This window comes from Ambystoma mexicanum, chromosome 8 (assembly GCF_040938575.1).
Source record: "Ambystoma mexicanum isolate Mex_15411 chromosome 8, UKY_AmexF1_1, whole genome shotgun sequence".
In the NCBI taxonomy this organism is placed as follows: domain Eukaryota; kingdom Metazoa; phylum Chordata; class Amphibia; order Caudata; family Ambystomatidae; genus Ambystoma; species Ambystoma mexicanum.
The window spans coordinates 105,183,083-105,200,820 of NC_090929.1; the positions used below are offsets into that span (position 1 = coordinate 105,183,083).

General features: G+C 45.3%; 1 protein-coding gene across 9 annotated transcripts in view; it reads left to right on the forward strand.

Annotated features, from left to right (window-relative positions):
* MAPKAP1 (MAPK associated protein 1) overlaps positions 1–17,738 on the forward strand; it is a 1,504,770-nt gene that overhangs the window by 390,823 nt on the left and 1,096,209 nt on the right. For all 9 annotated transcript variants that reach the window (XM_069609401.1, XM_069609405.1, XM_069609406.1 and 6 more), the window contains exon 6: positions 1,237–1,385. In XM_069609401.1, coding sequence (XP_069465502.1) covers positions 1,237–1,385 — 149 coding nt within the window. The remainder of the gene's footprint in view (positions 1–1,236; positions 1,386–17,738) is intronic.

Sequence of the window (17,738 nt, forward strand, 5' to 3'; positions counted from 1 at the left end):
CTACACTTTCAATTATTCCCCCCTAATCACGTTCTCCTATACCATCATCTCTTTCTTCCACTACCGCCTGCTTCTTCTCCTGCCTTTTTACCTCCTCCTGCACTTTTTCTTTCTCAGCAACTTCACTTCCTCCTGGACTTTAAGTACTCTCTGCATCTCCACATCATTCTCCTCTCTGCTAGACCAACTCCCAAAACTGCTTCCCTCTGTGGGTTTAACGCCTTCCAGTTTTCTCTCTGCAGCTGGGGTTTTTGATTGTTTCTTCTCATGGGCTTATCAATAGATTTCCCTGTGCATGTCTATCTGATTGAATCATGGATTTTTTCCCCCAGCCGAGAGCGGTCTAGTCCACTATGATTATCTCCAAGTCACACATGCACAGTGATGTGCAAGTGTCGGGCGCCACAGACGGAGCCAGTGCTGCTGCAGTTTCTTCTGTCCCTCCTTCTCTGCTTTCCATCTTAGATAATGTGGTGCTCCTCTGCCAGCATATACTGGTACTGTTGGCTGTACCCAGGGATCCTCCCCATGCCATTTCTAGGTCAAACCCACACCAGCAACATGGCAAGGCAGGTGACCTCATTACACAACATGCATGCATACATCCAGCCAAAGAGGCACTTTCATCAGATTATGTAGGTTTGTTTTTTCAAACTATGATTTTGCAGAAACTATTTGCTCATCGCTTTTGGTCCCAGAAAGGATGAAGCTTTAGGTCGGATCACAGAAGAGAGTGCACAATTCTTAACACGGTCACTTCTCTTACTTTTAGTGCCCAAAAAAAGTAAACACTCAGTTGTTTGGCAGCACCGATTTTCAAATGTGAACGAATATGTGATCAATTTCTCAATTTTGCACATAAATAAGTTTGCACTATCCTTCAGGTCAAAGGCCAGTGTTGGGGTAAATTGACTTTAGTACAGTTTGCTGATTTTGTTTTTTTATCTTTGAAGCATAGGGTTTAGATTAAATATAATCGTCAGGGATGATGGTTCATGGTTCGTGTTGGACCATACCATTCTCAAACTGCAATTAAGCAAATTAATAAAAGGAATAAAGGAATACGTCTGGGAAAGGTCAATAAATGGGAATGGCATTCACAGTCTGGCATGTTTACCCTTGAAGCTTAATGAAACTATCTAATCAAGGAAGGAATGTAATGGGCTCGTTTTGATGAGAAATCTTTTTGAATTTTGTAGTCGTGTACAAAGTCTTTTTCTCCTTTACTCCTTGCAGCGGAAGAGTTGAGCTCATTGTTTGAGAAGAAGAATTTCAAAGCAAAACCTTTGAATTCTGCAAAGCAGTCAATCCTCTCTGTGCGACTTGAACAGTGCCCTTTGCAGCTAAACAACCCATTTAATGAATACTCCAAATTTGATGGCAAGGTGAGTTAATATTGCAAATACCATATCCATTGCAAGTACAATTTTCATCCATTTCCCACGTTGAAGGCACACTGAATGCAGACTGCAAATCTTGATCTTGAAATATGACTGAACATTTTGTGATAACACAAAAGCTCATATGTACGACAATTCAAAACAGGGTTTGTTATTTCTATATCGCGCATTGAGAAAGACTTCCCCAAATGTAGGCAGCATTTGCACAGGTTTATGTTCTGCTCCCTCACCCAAAAACCACCATTTCAATGCAAGATTTTAGACTGAGTGATGTTTGATGACCTGACAGTTTATTGTTGACAGGTATCCGTTATCATAACTCTGCTGTGATTGCTTTAAAGGGAGGTTAGGCCACCCTGCACTGTATCGAAAGCATTAAGTCATTGGTATCTTCGCCAGCCGAGATATGATTGGACAGGTGTTTGTCATCAATGCACATTGATGTGAAGATATGCACGGAAGACTGCAGACATTAGACCATTACTTCATATGAATGCATTTTGACTATAGAAGCCTCATATGAGCAGGCAACCAGATCGCAAACCAAGAAGTATTTGTTTGTGATGCACATTTGTAATCGTGGCTGTGACTCATGCTTACCCTTAAGCTAGAATGTAACCAGTTGCAAAGATTTTGTGTACTTTGTGGCAGCCAATTGTCAAGCTGTGATGCGCAATATGGAAGGACTGACTTCCCAATGGGCCAGGCACTTTTTGCCCTACAGGTGCCAGATTCTGGCAATACATTCCACGTAATGGATTAACAATGTCTGGCAAAAGCTTATCCGCAATCCAGATGGAGCTATGTCACCCAGTTTCTGGCCATGATACCAGATTCATTTTCTAGATTGTGTCTGCGAAATTTTGTCTTATAAGCAGTAAGTCAAATCAATGAAGACTTAATACTCTGTCAATGCTTGTTTAATAGCCACTCAATTGTGCTGGGTAGCACAGACCTTCCCTGTTTTACACGGTGGTAACACTGGTAAAATAAAAAGGTCATAAACGTGACCTGTGGTGGGTTTCCAACTACAGATTCGTAATCTTAAAAGTAACCTCCAAGGTGCAAGCCACGCTTCAGGCACCCTGAGTCATCACTGATTCCCAGCCTAAAATCTCCTCCCATGTGGCCAGGGTAAGGCAGTCGCTCCCGGATCCTGACCCTGGGGGTGGTATTCTGAGGGTGCATCACACAGAAGGATATAGCTGTCATGGGGGGGAAGAGGTGCCAGCGAAGGGAAAGACCTGGTATTCTCATAATCATCATGTGGGGAAACCATTAATTCCAAAGTCTTTAATGGCTTTTTGCCATTACTGAAAACCATCGGAGTGTAAATCTAGGGCAACTACTGTTAAACATAACCTTGCTCAAGCTTCATATGCACATAATGAACATAAGGTATATTGTTGTGAAGCTACTGATGTCTTAAATGATGTTAATCTAAATTCAACTGTTCAACAATCTGAACTAAAATCATGTAAAACATATGAGAACTCCCAAGTCCCAGAACTCTTTATACTGTTACAAGGAGGAGGCACAAGGAGTTAATGTGGAGGAATTGTGACTGGGAAACTAACGTGCAGTCTAGTTGTTGTCAGCCAAGTCAATTTCGTGGCACATTTAAATTCTCCAATCAGCTGTGGTGCTGAAGAAAGAGAAGGAGGAGGAAGAAGAAGAACCGAAAGGAAACCGGAAAAGTTGAAGTTAGTTTTCTGGCAGGAGAGTGTACCTTGACACTAAGTTGTTATTGTTCATCTTTAAATTATTGTCCCAATTGAACATTTTGTGAACCTGAGGTTTTAAAGAGACATACCATTTTCCCTACTTGAATCAGTCTTCTGAAAGATATTTGCTTTGTCATTCTGAATAGTAGTAAAAACCTTTTACTTGCCTTACCTGAAACAACTATATGGAATGAACATTTATTATGTCATCCTGAGGGAAGTGTTGTGTTGTAGAGACATTGTTAATGCGTTTAAGAGAGTGGTTTTGATGTAAAGGACATTGTGAGCATGTTACATGAAGTAATCCAGGGGAAGGGAGTCAACCTTTGGATTCAAGAAGCAGTTTTGTTTAAGCTATATGTTTGGTTTGTTGCACTTTTATGTTCCGTTGAGCTTTGAAGCAGTCGCTTTGCACTGCTTTATTGTATGTATTAGTGGAAGGGTCAAATTGAGTTTGGACACTAGGACATCCTGCTTTAGTCTTGGTTTTATAGGAAGGGACACTCTTGTTATGATGGGGAAAGTGAGGCCTTTATCCAAACCCCTTTCTGTTCATAAAAATGTGTAACTTTGAGAAAAGTATCTTTGTGTCCGCCTTTCATTGCTGACCCCTCACAGCACCTGGGGTTTGGGGGTAAACCGTGTCTCTGTGCCTGCTCCACTCATGGGTGTTGGTACCCGTGTCTCCTTATGCGATAAGGCGTGGGGTATTTATGGAGTCTGATACCCATTCCAGATCAGCAACTACTGAACTTGTACGGTTCAAAAACAAGTTTAAAATGGTAACACTGGCCCAATTCCTTCAGTCTTTCACCCTAAAGACTGCCTAGTATCCCTAGATCTTGGGGATGCCTACTTGCATGTGCCGATTTACCTGAAGCTCGGTCTGTAGCTTAGGTTTGTAGTTGAGGACACCCACTAACAATTTGCAGTCCTGCTCTTTGGCCTTTTCTTGAACCCCCGCGTTTCCACCAAGCTGATGGCAGTTGTGGGCATGCGTCTTAAGAGATTCAGGTCTTGCCCTACCTGGACGAGGGGGGTCAAACTATTTGTCCCGGCATCTGTCTTGGAACACTTGATCTGCACATGCCATCAGCTCCACAGCTTGGGGTGCTTTGCACTGTCGAGCACCAATCCATCTCAAGTCCTCCGATTCATTGGGGCGCACCAGGATTCATGCCCAGGTAGGGACTCATCCTACACCCAAGTATTGGGTTGTGAATATGTTCCAGATGATTCAGCAATTTCCAGTGTGGCAGCAGTTAACTGCCTCAGTCTTTCTCTGCCTTCTGGGCCTCCTGCTCATCGTTTTATAAGCAACCGGAATCTCAATTGTGCATGCGATCCATGCAATGGCTACTGGTGATTCAAATGGAGTATTGAACAAACTGCCCTGTTGTATCACAATATCCGAACAACATATTGAAAAGGAGAGCCTTACCGCCAGCCTTTGCCTTAGCCTTAGGTGATTGAGGTGACTGATGTCTCCTTGAAAGGTTGGGTGCTAACATGAGCAATCTTGCAGTGAGCAGCCTTTTGGGCCCTAGCCAAATCAGCAGAGTACATCAATGTCTTGGAATTGCGTGCCATCAGGCTGGCATTCCTGGCTTTTCTTCCCCAAGGAAGGGTGGCAGGTTTGTCTAGATCCATGCACTTCTTTGATGGGCGTGGTAGTGTATGGTCCCGGTCTACTACGGAGAAACCATGTGGCTTTTGTTTAGGCCCCTGGAGAATGACTTCTCCCCGTCTGCAGCGAATCTTGCCGCAATGGCAAAAATTGTGGAGGATGCATAGACCAGTGTTTTTCGGTCTCCCTCATGTAGGAGCTGTCAGGAAGTCCTGGAGGTGTTCCTTGCCTTCTGGGGCACTCCTCAAGCAAGAGAGATTTTGATTGCCACGGATTGGGCATTGTGGACATGGTACTTGTGATTTCTAGACATGTAAATGTGCAAGCTTTGGAGCTTTCTCTCGAGGATGACCTTGTTGCCCTAGTTGAAGTTAGCGGGAAGTCAGGCAAACAAACCTGAGCTGCCTCAACCTCCCTTCTTTGCTATTGAGAGGCTGAGATCAAAAGATTGTGACTGGTCTGTTAAAGTCCTGGTTGTCCTTGTGTGGATTAGGGGATTGTTAACCAAGTTTCTCTATGTCTGCAAGTGTCTTTATTCTTCAGGTGCTGGGAGAAGCACCGAGTCTGTCTTTCCCAACTTCCTCAGTTTTTAATTTCCATTTCACTTTGACTTCAGATTAATATAGTTAGAGGGTACTTAGGCCTCTGTATCAGTCTTAAAGAGATCCCCCGCCGCCAACAGAGGGCTTTCTTTACAATCTTTTCCAGTTATTTTAGATCTTTAACTAATATTTCCACCACACCAGTTTGTTCTTCCTGATTGGGTACAACGTAATCTTGCCCTCTTGATCGTGGCTCATTTTGAGGCCATGCATTAATGATTGCTATTCTTGCTCACACATTGCAATTGCTTTGGCCAGGCACATGAATTAAGTCAAGGCTCTGTTGGTGAAGCCACTCCATCTCACCATTTTTTGAGAGAAATTGTCTTTTTGAGGGTCAGACGATCTTTCCTGTTGAAGGTTGTGCGTTAGGTCTCCCATTCTCAAAATATTCATCTTTGTCTTCTTTTCTCCTTCCTTATTTCTTCCTAACCGGGTACAGATTCCATCGTCTGAACCCCATGAGGACCTTGTGCTTTTGCATCTTTCGGTTGAGAGCATTCTGTAAGGACAACCAGCTCCATCAGTTTTGCTGGTGCTGGCAAGAAGAGCTGTTGGAAAATCAAACGTGGTCCAAATGCATTTTAGAATGCTATGCTATGGTGAGTAGATGTCATTGTAGTTACCAGGCTCATTCCACTAGATGTTTGGCGCCGATCTCTGTCCTGTAAAGCGATGTCCCTGAAGTTTACATCTATCAGACTGCTATGTGGGTGTCCTGGAACATAGTGACTAAATATTCTTTTTCTAGTCAGGATGCCGGATTTTAGTTGTTCAGTGCTCCCGATTGTTCTGTTATAGGTGTTCAATCCTTGTTCTCCTCCCTCCTCTAAGATCTGTATGGCTGTTGGAGCGTTTCAAAGATGAGGAATTTGTAAGAGGTAGGTACCTACTGGAAGACAAACTTGCTCACCTTTGGCCATTTTTTTTCTGATGGATAAGTTCTTCCTCCTACTGATTCCTCGTTGCTGATTGACCCATATGCCACATGGAATGCCCACACTTAGAGCAGTTCTGCATTCACACACTGCCTGGGTGCAGTGTAAATTGACAGAGCAGAGGCCATGGGGGAACAGTGGCACCATACATACAACCAATGATATCACATTTGGAGTCCTGTCTAGCAACGACTCGGAGCTGGTGGCTGCAAAAGGTTTCTGTAGCCTAGCTTGTGCTAGGTTGGACATGCGCCTAAGAAAAGTAATCTGTGGCAGGAAAGATTTATTCATCAGAAAGAACCTTTTCCGAAGTTAAATTATGTATCCAATAGAAGACTAAATTAATCAACTGGTTCAGAAGCAGTAAATAGCATTGAACTTTTGAGAGTGCGTGAATGAAAACACTTCTATTCCAAATTTGAGGTGCCTCATTCAAGTTTAGGCTAGTCAGAGATCGAATGATCTGGAAGGTTTGTTTGCAAACCCTGGTGAATCTTTTACCTCGGTAGCAGTCTTTTTTGACATATGATCTCTCGTGTTTTTGCTTTCTTACCAGAGTAACATTTTCAGTAGTGTTCTTTCATAGGGTGAAGGTTTGCAAGATGATAACCTCAGCTCAATAGCGTTTCTGAGATTACGCAAGTGAGCTGGGGCATCAGTTGTGTAGTCCAATCAGCAATGTTTGCAGAATGTGTCAAGCTGTTTATATGAAACTACTTTCTAAATTTAAGCAAATGTATTAGTTCCCCAAGGGTGGTGGCATTTTATATTTACTGCTGTTGCAATTAGGTTGATAGGTGGATTCCATGGAGTTTAGAATCCTTCACTGATGTGCAGATTTAGCTCCCAACGCGGATGGCTCTCTGAGGACCTCCGCAAAAACATTTGATGATTTTGCAAGTTTAAATCAGCAAAACACACTTTAAATCAGCAAAGCCTCCTGGTGAACCAGTAATGCACACAGCTCGCTAATGGTTGATATTATCTTCTTTCTGTTCTACCACTCTATCCAAGTGAGTCCTGGCCAAATAATGTACTGCAAGGTCTTCTGAATTCCCGTAAAGGGTTAAGTATGTTCAAATCTAGCCGAGATTTTCGGAAGACTGCCATAGTATGTTCATTGCAGGTGCACACTCGTAAAGTGTAACAGTGACTGGCTCCTTTCCTACAGCAGTCAAACCTACATGCTTGGCCGTCCTCCCCACTACCTTGGACATGCAAGACGGATGACTGTGCAAATATTCACATTAAGTATCAAAGGCACATTTCCTATTTTATTGTTTATTCCAAACAAGCCTTACCAGACTTATTGCAGTAGTCCTAGGAATGGGCTATGCTCCATGCCCTCCAGTGTTTGGTAGTTTCCTGCTTCCTATGGGCGCTTTTCACTACTGCCACATGCCTTTATGTTATTGTATTTGGGTTTATATTGCACTCGCTAGCTAGGAAGCTGGTATTGTGGAAGGGTAGGTAACAGGTAATATTGTTTTGCATATGCCATTCAACAGGGGTGGTATATACGGTTCTAGGTCAAAGGATCGACAGTAAAAGGGTTGAGAGGTCAAAGGATCGATTTTTTTTTTTTCTTCACTTTTTTATTTTTTTTGGGGGCGGGGGGGAGTTCCCCCCAAGTCCCCCTTTTTTTTGCGCAAAAAATCACTTTTTTTCCCTAAACGAAAACCCAAAAAAATATATATAATTTAAAAAAAAATGTGATCCTTTGACCTGTCGACCCTTTGGTGTCGATCCTTTGACTAGACACCGGTATATACCGTGCAGTAGAATGTTTCAATTGACCCCTAGGTATTCCCTGAAGAGCAGAGTTCTGATTTCCTTCCTGAACTGCAGGAATGGTAGGGCAGAACTGATTGTAATCTGGCTGGGGTTCCAGTAGGTTGGGGCTTAGAAAGAAGGCCCGTTTATTGGTTTTCTCTTGGTGTGTCAGTTTAGTCTTGAGCCTGCACGTTTTGTGAGTAAGTCGGGTGGTGTTCAGACAGTAGTTACTGTATATCTGATGCAGGGAGCATTATTTCATTACATAAACCATGTGTCTAGCTATAGGCTAGATACACAGATAGCTTTTCCTGGGATTTCTTAAAAATGTGACCTTGTAGTTTTCCAAAGCATAATTCACTATTATAAGGGTCTCAGCCACTGTGTTCTCAAAACCCCATATGTCCAAGCAGGTGCTGTTTGAGACACATTAATTATAATATGCAGATATTTCTTCTCAACTGGTGTAAAATCCAAGTTTTTTTAAGCACCATAGAATGCTGGCTTAACAGCGGTAAACTTGATATTCTGGAGAGCAAACAATGCAATACCATTGCAATTGAGTAGAGATTTAGCATCCTATATAAAAGCATTTTTACTTGTTTCTAGGTCCTGTGATGAACCCCAGGTTCACGCCCCTATTTTCCAATCGGTGAACACTACCCCAGTTCTTAAAACCCAATATGTTCAAAAGGGGTCTTCTAAATTTCTTTTCCTTTACAGTCTAATAACGAACACTGTGACAAAGAAACCGGAGGCTGAGGAAACAATATCAGAGGGACAGAAACTATCCTCTGGTCTTGTTTCTGTGTCCCACAACAGTGTCATCCATGAAAAGAAGGAAGGACTAAAGTTAAGTTGGTGTAGTGTTTGTAGAGGAAGTAGTAGTAGCAGAAGCCGTGGGTGAATCAGCAGCAGTGGAAGTGGTTGCAGTGATCGTGGTGGCAAAAAGAAGCAGCAGCAGTGGATGTTGTGACAGCCCTAGTGCATACCGTAGATATAGCTGCAGAAGCAGCGTGGAAGAGAGGGAAGGTTGTAACAATCAAAGGAGGATTGGAAGCGAAGGATGCTAGAGAGCAAAGACCTGCTCACAGAAATCTGGTTAAAGAGTACGTTGAAAAGAAAAGAACCAGAGCAACAGATGAAGTTACAAACGTTATTATTGCAGCGCCTGGCGGGGGGCCCTTCATCAGCTCGAATACCGGCAGAAACAAGGGCTTGTCAAGGAGTGTTGACTTGGTGGTTATGAAAGACTGTGCCCGGGACTGCAGACGCTGCAGGGGTGAGGCACAACGAAGTAATTGGGGGAAAAGGACTTCCCTGCGCGATGCCAGTGCTGCATGTGCGAGATCTCGGAATCCTGTGATGAGGGGAGAATTTGCCTAAGGCAACCGGCAACACAGGCAATCAGAGCTGGGTTGCGAACACAAAATGGTCACCGTTGGGAAGCAGAACTTTCTTTTCCTCAATATCCTGGCAAGTGGCAGAGGCGACCGCAAGGTCAACAATGGAGATCGCTGGAAAAAGGCTTTCTACTCTGGTGTCGGCAGCATCAAACTACAGGAGGCGAGCAACGCTCCTAGCTGGCCTTGGGACGCCACGGGCAGCAAGGAAGAGAGCCGGCTGCAGCGACGATACTATAGGTGCACAGTGGAAAGGGGATCTCGTGGGCTGGAATGGGAAACCCAAGAGCCCGAGTGGCATCACAGCGGGTCATCCTGTGAACCAGACATACGGGTACTGACCGGATTAAAAAGCAGGCTGAAAAGCGTTTATAAAAGAGATGTCCGCACGCACATGCAGACAACAAATGACAACAAATACAGGAGGTAAATTATAATACAGAGACCCACGAGGAGGGTCTACTCTCCTTTGTCCCAGTAGGCATAGAAATAAACATTGACAAAAACCATCCTAGAGCATACCAACTGGGCCAGAGCCAAAGAAAATAACACCAACCATTATTTATGTAGAACAAGGCTGTGATACAAAGAAAAGAAGCAATGAGGGATCTGTGCAAATAACAGATCCAGACAGACCCTGAGAAAAGGGGTGTATAAATGGCAACGTCGCCAAAATATACACTAACCAGCTTCAAACGAAAGACCAGGGAAGGGGATTGTTCCCCTGTCAAATTGAAAATCCATGATAAGAGGGGAAGAAAGGTACTTCCTAATTAGGAGAATAATCTCTTCTCACATTGGTGGGGATTTCTTTTAATTTTATTTACAGTATTCTATAGTCAACAACAGTTAACTTTTAATACAACACATTTCCATATCACAAATCCTTTATCAAAGTTCATAAAATATATTTTAAAAGCCAATGTTCCAACCAAAAGCATACAGCATAGTGAAGATCTTAAATCAACCATCCAAGATTGCCAAGACCTGCCTGATCTTTCTTCACAAGATAGTAAAGTGTACAATACAGGATTCGTTGCAACCATTTATGAAAATGTTCCAAATGACCTGGCTTGAGTTATTACAAGTATGTTAAAATAGGTTTATCAAACACAATCCCTGTTCTAAATAAATCATCTCACACCACCAACAGGGAATGGATCATATGTATAAATAAGGAGTCGGATGATTACTTTCTGCACAATTACCTCATCAACCAGAATTAGTAACCCGCTCAGGACCCGGCACATGGAGTCCTGACAAAATAGACTCTGTGCAGTAAATCCAAACACTCTTTCATCAAATGTATTTATTCAAATCAATTCAAATATCTAAAACAATACAAAAAGACCCTGCCATAACACAGTGAAACAACAACACTAAAACTGAGTCTAAAACAGCATAACCAAATAATGTACAGGACACAAAGGAAATTACATCAGAACATACAACATTCTAAATGTGTCATAAAACATCATCAATCCCAACATGTTTCTGTTCATCAAGCCCAATGTAGGGAGAACATTCTTAGGGGTGTCAAATATATAGATTTATTCAACACCGTGTTGAGAGGGTCTTTTACAACACCAACATTGGAGGGCCACTGTGCCTAAAAATCAAAGAAAAGCATATACTAAATGATTCTGGGGCAAGGTTCACAACATACAAATCAAATTCTATGGATCCATAACACTGAAAATAAATATCAGAGTAACGAAACTCCGAGAAGGGTCCACTAGTTAACCCACCTCTACCAGTTCCAAGAATGAAACTCAAAAATTACTGTCACTGGTATTTCTTTAACAGGCGTCTTCTAATCAGTAATCGCCTTATGTACCACAAATGGGGCACTTATTTCTAAATGGCGCCTCAATTTGCCTGGGTATTCTAGAGGTCCTCTAGTAACAGACAGAGACACCATGCTCTGTTTAAGTACCATAATTCATCTAACAGTCGTTAAATGGTCTGCACTGTTGCATAAAATAACAACAACATTACCTCCACAGGGATCTTAGGTGGCACCCCAGTTCCTCTGGTCACGGAAGAACTGAATGGGCAGTAAATTGTACATTTCTCAAATGACCCACACTAGGATCTGAGCATAAAGACACGTGCCAATTGTCTACAGGGTGGTGCAGTACAACATCCACTCTAGAAACCTAACTGGCCTCAGCACCCGGTGGTAGGCTAATATGTATTGCATGAATGTGACATATATGGCTAAACTAATTGTCTTGAGTTATTACCAAGCATTCCTGCTGATCCCAGTGCCAACAGCCGAAGTTTAAGAGTGGAGGAACAGTCAGACAAAAGGTGCTTAACCAACTCCAGCCGCATCTTCTAACATAGACGGCAGTGTCTACCGCTCCTCAGAATATTCCTACAAGCTCCCAAGATCTCAAAGGACTCAACAAGATTGAATTTAATTTTAAGGTAATCCCACACCAATGAATTACCAGGAAAATGATCAATGTAGCTGCAGCAATTGCCACAAGCCTGAATGTAATCAATACATTCAGTTGCATTGCTTCTTGCAGCCAAATTCACAATGAATTGAGATTACTCTGAGCATTAAAAATCTCCTTCATAGTGTTCTTAAATTGACCAAAGGGCGTGCCCAGATCGTTGGCCGGCGGGCCAAGTGTAGCCACCTATCGGCAATCAACCTGGCTTTCCCCAAACAACTGGAGGACATAAAGCTGGCCCTAGACTGCAACACTTTATGCTTAAGCCAATTCAAGGTAGTTCCCTGAGAATTTGCAAGCCTCCAAAAAATTTCACAACTGATGTGATAACGAACAAGAATCGGCACTATGTTTAATTCAAGATAGACCATTTCCAAAGGTGAATAAGAAGGAAGTCTCAGTCTCTTTAAAATTATCAATTCCAATTTTAAGTCGACGTTGTTCCATGTACCCACATTTCGGCACTATACAATTTTAGAATTCTATAATTTATACAATTTTCCAACAGTTTCCACCCACCCCTTTAGAGGAAAACGAGCCAATAGTGCCCCCAACTTGCATAGCTTAGTTTTAGTACGCTCAAAATGGAGATCTCCTCGCAATTTATCGTCCAAGTTAATGCTCAAATATTGGGGGGATTTAAGAATGAAGTCCTAAGGATCCTTGCCAAAAAGGGACAGGAAAGACTCAGGGAAGCGATGTGCAACCTGGCACTGTTTCAACTTTCAGAAAGACTGAAGGAAAGCAGCCAGATATATAGTATTCTCCAGCATGGGATCTGGCGTGGATTCACATGCGCTTCAATATTCCCTTTCGTCAGGCTGGGAATCCTCTGTAAAATAATAATAGTTTCACTTTCACTTACAAACTGTATTTCGAGGGGATTGGGTCCTCCGAAGTATTTCATATCTATTTTACTGCACGCTTCAGTGAGTCCTCGAGTTTTCTCTGAGCTTCTTCTACTTTTCGTATTTTTCGACGGAAAAGGTTTAATTCTTGTTCCAAAAGAGAATGTGTGGTCTTTTATCCATCTGCCGACAGCGGGGATCCGTTGCCGGTGAATTTCAGTGCCCCTAAATGACTAAGATCGTCTAAGTTTCCAGAAGGCCATCGGGCCTGCTTCGCGCCCTCTGACCATGAAGGAGGAAAAGTCTCTCCAAGCCCTGCACCAAGTGTGTGCTACGGTATGTGTTTGTGGAAGACAAGCACCTACAATGCCTCTACTGCCTACACCCGGACCATAAGGAGTTGGAGTGTGAGATATGCTGCTGGTTCTCCAAGAAGACGATGAGGGACAGGCACAGTAGACTGGTGATGTGGCTTAGCGCTAAGGCCTCAGCCCGTGCCCCGAGCAGGGTCATACCTCAACCAGAACCGGACGGTCCAAGGAGCGATCTTCTAAGTCATTTGAGGCCGCCTCATTGGTGAGAGCCCAAGACAAGGCGAAGAACCGCAAGTCCGAGTCCACCGGGGTCGCCATTGAAGTGGGTCCCATGGTGGATAGGGCACAATCCACATCACCCTCTGCCTCCATTGCCAGCCAGCAATCAAGCTCCTCCTCAAAAAGGAAATCCTCTAACTCGGCTGAACTGCGGGAGAATTCCATGAAGCCGCGGATGGAGAAGGCCGGACTGCCCAAGCAGACACAATCGGCGCAGGCTAAGATTTTTTCCATGAAGGAGTTGGTGGCAGCTGCTCTCACGATGGCTAAGGGAGCTGACCCTGTGAAGTTAGCTCCCGCAGCACAAAAGGTATCCTTGCCCCCTAGACGTAACACTGCCGCAGTGACTTTGGCAAAGTCTGCTGGCACGCCAGAGGGGGGGAATCCAGCTCAGGCCCCGGTTCAAGCCTCACGGGGGAAAAGAGGGGCCGCGAGGAGGTCCCGAAACAGACCTCCCAAGCTGTGGCTGAAGCCAAGGCGGTCTGGTCCACAGAGGACGAGGACCAGGAGTCCTTGCACACGGTCCACGAGGATGTGGAAGAGGATGACTGGGATGGCGGTGCGGTTCTAGTTTTCCAATTCCGCCAGCTCAGTCGAGGGATATCTGGACATTCTGTCGACCCTTCACACCTTGGTGTCGGTGATCCAGAGGAGGATGTTACCCAGCCTGGTTCCAGTGGTTCCCCAGGCCCCCCCGTTCAGCCACCAACAAAGAGGAAGCATCATTAGGCGCCCCCATTTCAGCCTCCACATCCATTGGGCCCCTTGTCCCCCATCAGATCCAGAAATTGATACAGATGCGGCCACGACTACAGACTACGAGGATATCATTGCAGTGGGCGGTGAGTCTCTGCATTTGTATGCGCCACCTAGGGCGCCCCCACCAGATGGGGTGGGGTCGTTCCACTCCATGATAGCCAGAACTTTTTCAGCTTGTGCCCGAAGAACCCAGGAAGGAGGGCTTCTTGTACCAGAGGCGCAAGGCCAGGAGGAAGACAATCATGGTGGTGCCCCTTCTGGACGACGTATGGGAAGAGAGTCTGGCCCTCTTGAAGAACCCTTGTACGGCTCCAGCCAAACGGGACAGGCTGTAGAAGAAGTAGCTGGTGCCAGACTCCGCACCCAAGTGCCTGAGGTCGAAATCATCGCCAGATTCTGTGGTATTGGCGGCCCGCGAGGAAACAGTTTGCTAACCCGTCCTCAGTCCCTCCGGACTGCAAAGGGAAGAAGTTGGGCGCCATGGGAAGGAAGGTGATTTACACTGCGTCGTCCATTATCAAGGCAGCCAACGCACTGGCGATCCTAGCCAGGTACGACAGGGAGCTGTTGTACAAGCTGGGCCCTATTCTGGAGTTTCTCCCAGACGATAAGAGGATGGAGGCTATTACTCTTTTCCAGGAGGGGGAAGTTACATTTGGTCACGCCATTATAGTGGCATTGGACGTTGCTGACACGGGGTTACAGCAGATGGGGAACGGGGTCTGCCTTCGTCGACAAGGCTGTATGAAGGCCACAAATTTCCGACAGGAAGTCCAGGTGAAGTTGTTGGACATGCCCTTCGACGGACAGAACTTGTTTTGGAAGGTCGTCGAATTCCACCAGGCCATCAAGGCGGACCCTGGAGACGGGCTGTTCCTTGGGCACTCTCCAACAGCAGCGCTCTTCTTTTCGCTCCTCCAGGGGAAAGTCAAGCAGGTCTTCCGAATGTTTCTCCTCTTCGTACCTTCAGCCTTTCAGATCCATGACTCGGGATGCGCGCCCATGGACACACCCTGGTGTTTCAACACAGGTATCCGCGGATCCCTTGGGTAATTTAATTTTTTGGTTTATTTGTAAAGCGCAGCCAGGCCCGAGGGCAACCGGGCACATATGCTTAAGTACACAGTTACATTACATAGAGTAAACATATTTACAATGCAATACAGAATATATATATACACAGTTGCAGTATATTACAAGTAGGTGCCAGATCTTAGGTGTGGTGCGTCAAGCGTTCTGCGTGAACAACCACGATTTGGTTTTATTCTTGAAGGTTAGGTCAGAAGGCTCCGTTCTGATGGGGGTAGGCAAGGAGTTCCAGAGCTTTGAAGCTAGGACTGGGAAGCTCACACCACCAGCTTTGGAGTTTAAATCTAGGTACGATGAGGCTGTGAATATGTGGTGTTCTAGAAGGTTGCGTGGAGGTGTGGAGTGTGAGACGGGAGGCGAGGTAAGGTGGGGCTGCTTTGTTCAGGCATTTATGAGTCAAGGCTAGAGTTTCCAGGGTGATTCTATGTTTTACTGGGAGCCAACGTAGATAAGATCTGACGTTGGAGATATGGGACCGCCTAGGGATATTGCAGGCTGCCCTGATGGCATTATTCTGGATTGTTTGCAGTTTGTTGAGGTTAGCCTGTCCTAGTCCCCAAGTAGAGGATGCTGCAGTAGTTGATTTTGGACATAATGAGTGTTCTTGCCAGAGTAATGCAATTGTGCGAGTTCAGGAAAGGCCTGCAGGCAGTAATAAGTTTGCAAGTATAGGCCGATGCCGACCTTACTGCATTAGTTTGTCTATTCAGAGAGAGAGCAGAGTCCAGATAAACACCTAGTTTGTGTCTTTGGAGACCTTGATGATGTTGCCGTCAATGTTGAAAGACTTGAAGGCTTGATCTAGTTTACGAAGGCGTTGGGCTGAACCTAGTAATAGGAGCTCTGTCTTGTTGTTGTTAAGGCATAATTCATGTTGTTCCATCCCGGCCTGGATGACTAAATAGATATAATTCAAGGATTTAGTATCAGCTATGTGATCACCAGTGATGGGAATGAGTATCTGGGTGTCATCCGCGTAGTTAGTGTAGGAGGCGCAGATAATCGAGCACATCGAAGAAGGGTTTGGTGAAAACGTTGTAGAGAGTGGCCGATACACAGGACCCTTGAGGGATGCCGCAGTGAATAGGAGAGGGGTCAGCAGAGGCTGTGGGCGAGAAGACTCGCATGGATCTGTTAGTTAGGAACAAGTGGATCCACACATTGGCAGAGTCTGAGAAGTGGGCTGCTGTTTTAAGATGTTGATAAAGTATTTGGCGATTGACCAAATCGAATCCCGCGGAGAGGTCGAGGAGAAGGAGTAGCGCTAACTTCCCATTGTCCTTTAGTATCTCTATTTGGGTTTACAGATCGATCAAGGCTGTTTCAGTCCCATGTTTAGGGCGTAAACCGGATTGTCTTAACCCAAGAAGATTGTCGTATTCAAGATAATCTTGGATCTGCAGGTATGCTTCACGATCTAGAATCTTGAGCAGGAACGGGACCGTAGTGAGGAGTCCCGTCAGGAGCAGCACATTCCTCAGCTCCTGGGAGAGGTACGGGCCATGCTGCAGAAAGGGGCGATAAAGCTAGTTCCTCAACGACTCCGGGGCTCCGCTGTCTATTCCAGATACTTTCTGGTCAAAAAGAAGACAAGGGGCTGGAGGCCCATCCTAGACCTGCGATGTCTCAAGTACTTAAAGTCCCACAAGTTCAGGATGGTCATGTTGCAGCGCATGCTCGGCCGACTGGAGGAAGGAGACTTCTTGGCGTTGCTGGACCTGGAGGACGCCCATTTTCACGTCCCCATTCACAAGAAACTTTGAAGGTATCTGCGTTTCGTAGTGCAGGGCAGCACTACCAGTTCAAGGCACTACCTTTCGCATTGAAGTCTGCCCCCAGAGTGTTCACAAAATGCCTGCCACCGGTGGCGGCCTGTCTGTCTGCGGGATATACACGGATACCCATACCGTGACGACTAGCTCATCCGGGCCCACTCGCTGGAGTTGGCTGTCGGACACACAGAGGTAACTATTTAGCTACTGTCGAATCTAGGGTTCTCCATCAAAACTCCTAACTCCTGCTTGGCACCGCTGCAGAATGCGCTGTCCCTAGGAGCTAGACTCAATACAGTGTCCTGCATGGCGTCTCCCTCCGAGTAGAGGGTAGCGCCCATTCAAAGGGAAAGTGTAGCTGCTGTTGTCGATGAAGATGGCCATGCTGCGACCCATGAAATCGTTGCTCGACATGATGTCATCCTGCATCTACCTCATCTGGCTCTGCAGGTTACAGATGCAATCTCTTCAGGAGTTTCTGGGTGCTCACTAGATACAGGTGTCCGGAAGCTTCACGGACAAGATCACGCTGGATGACGAGTTCCGTCGGGCGATAAGGTGGTGGGGCATCCGCTCCAACATCACCTGGGGCACAGGGTTTCAAAACCTTCCATACCAGAGACAGTCACCACAGACACTTCCCGGGAAGGCTGGAGAGCCCACACCGGACGTATGCACACCAGAGGCCTGTGGCAGCCAGAGGAGAAGGATCTTGTATCCGCATCCTGGAGCTACGGACCGAGTT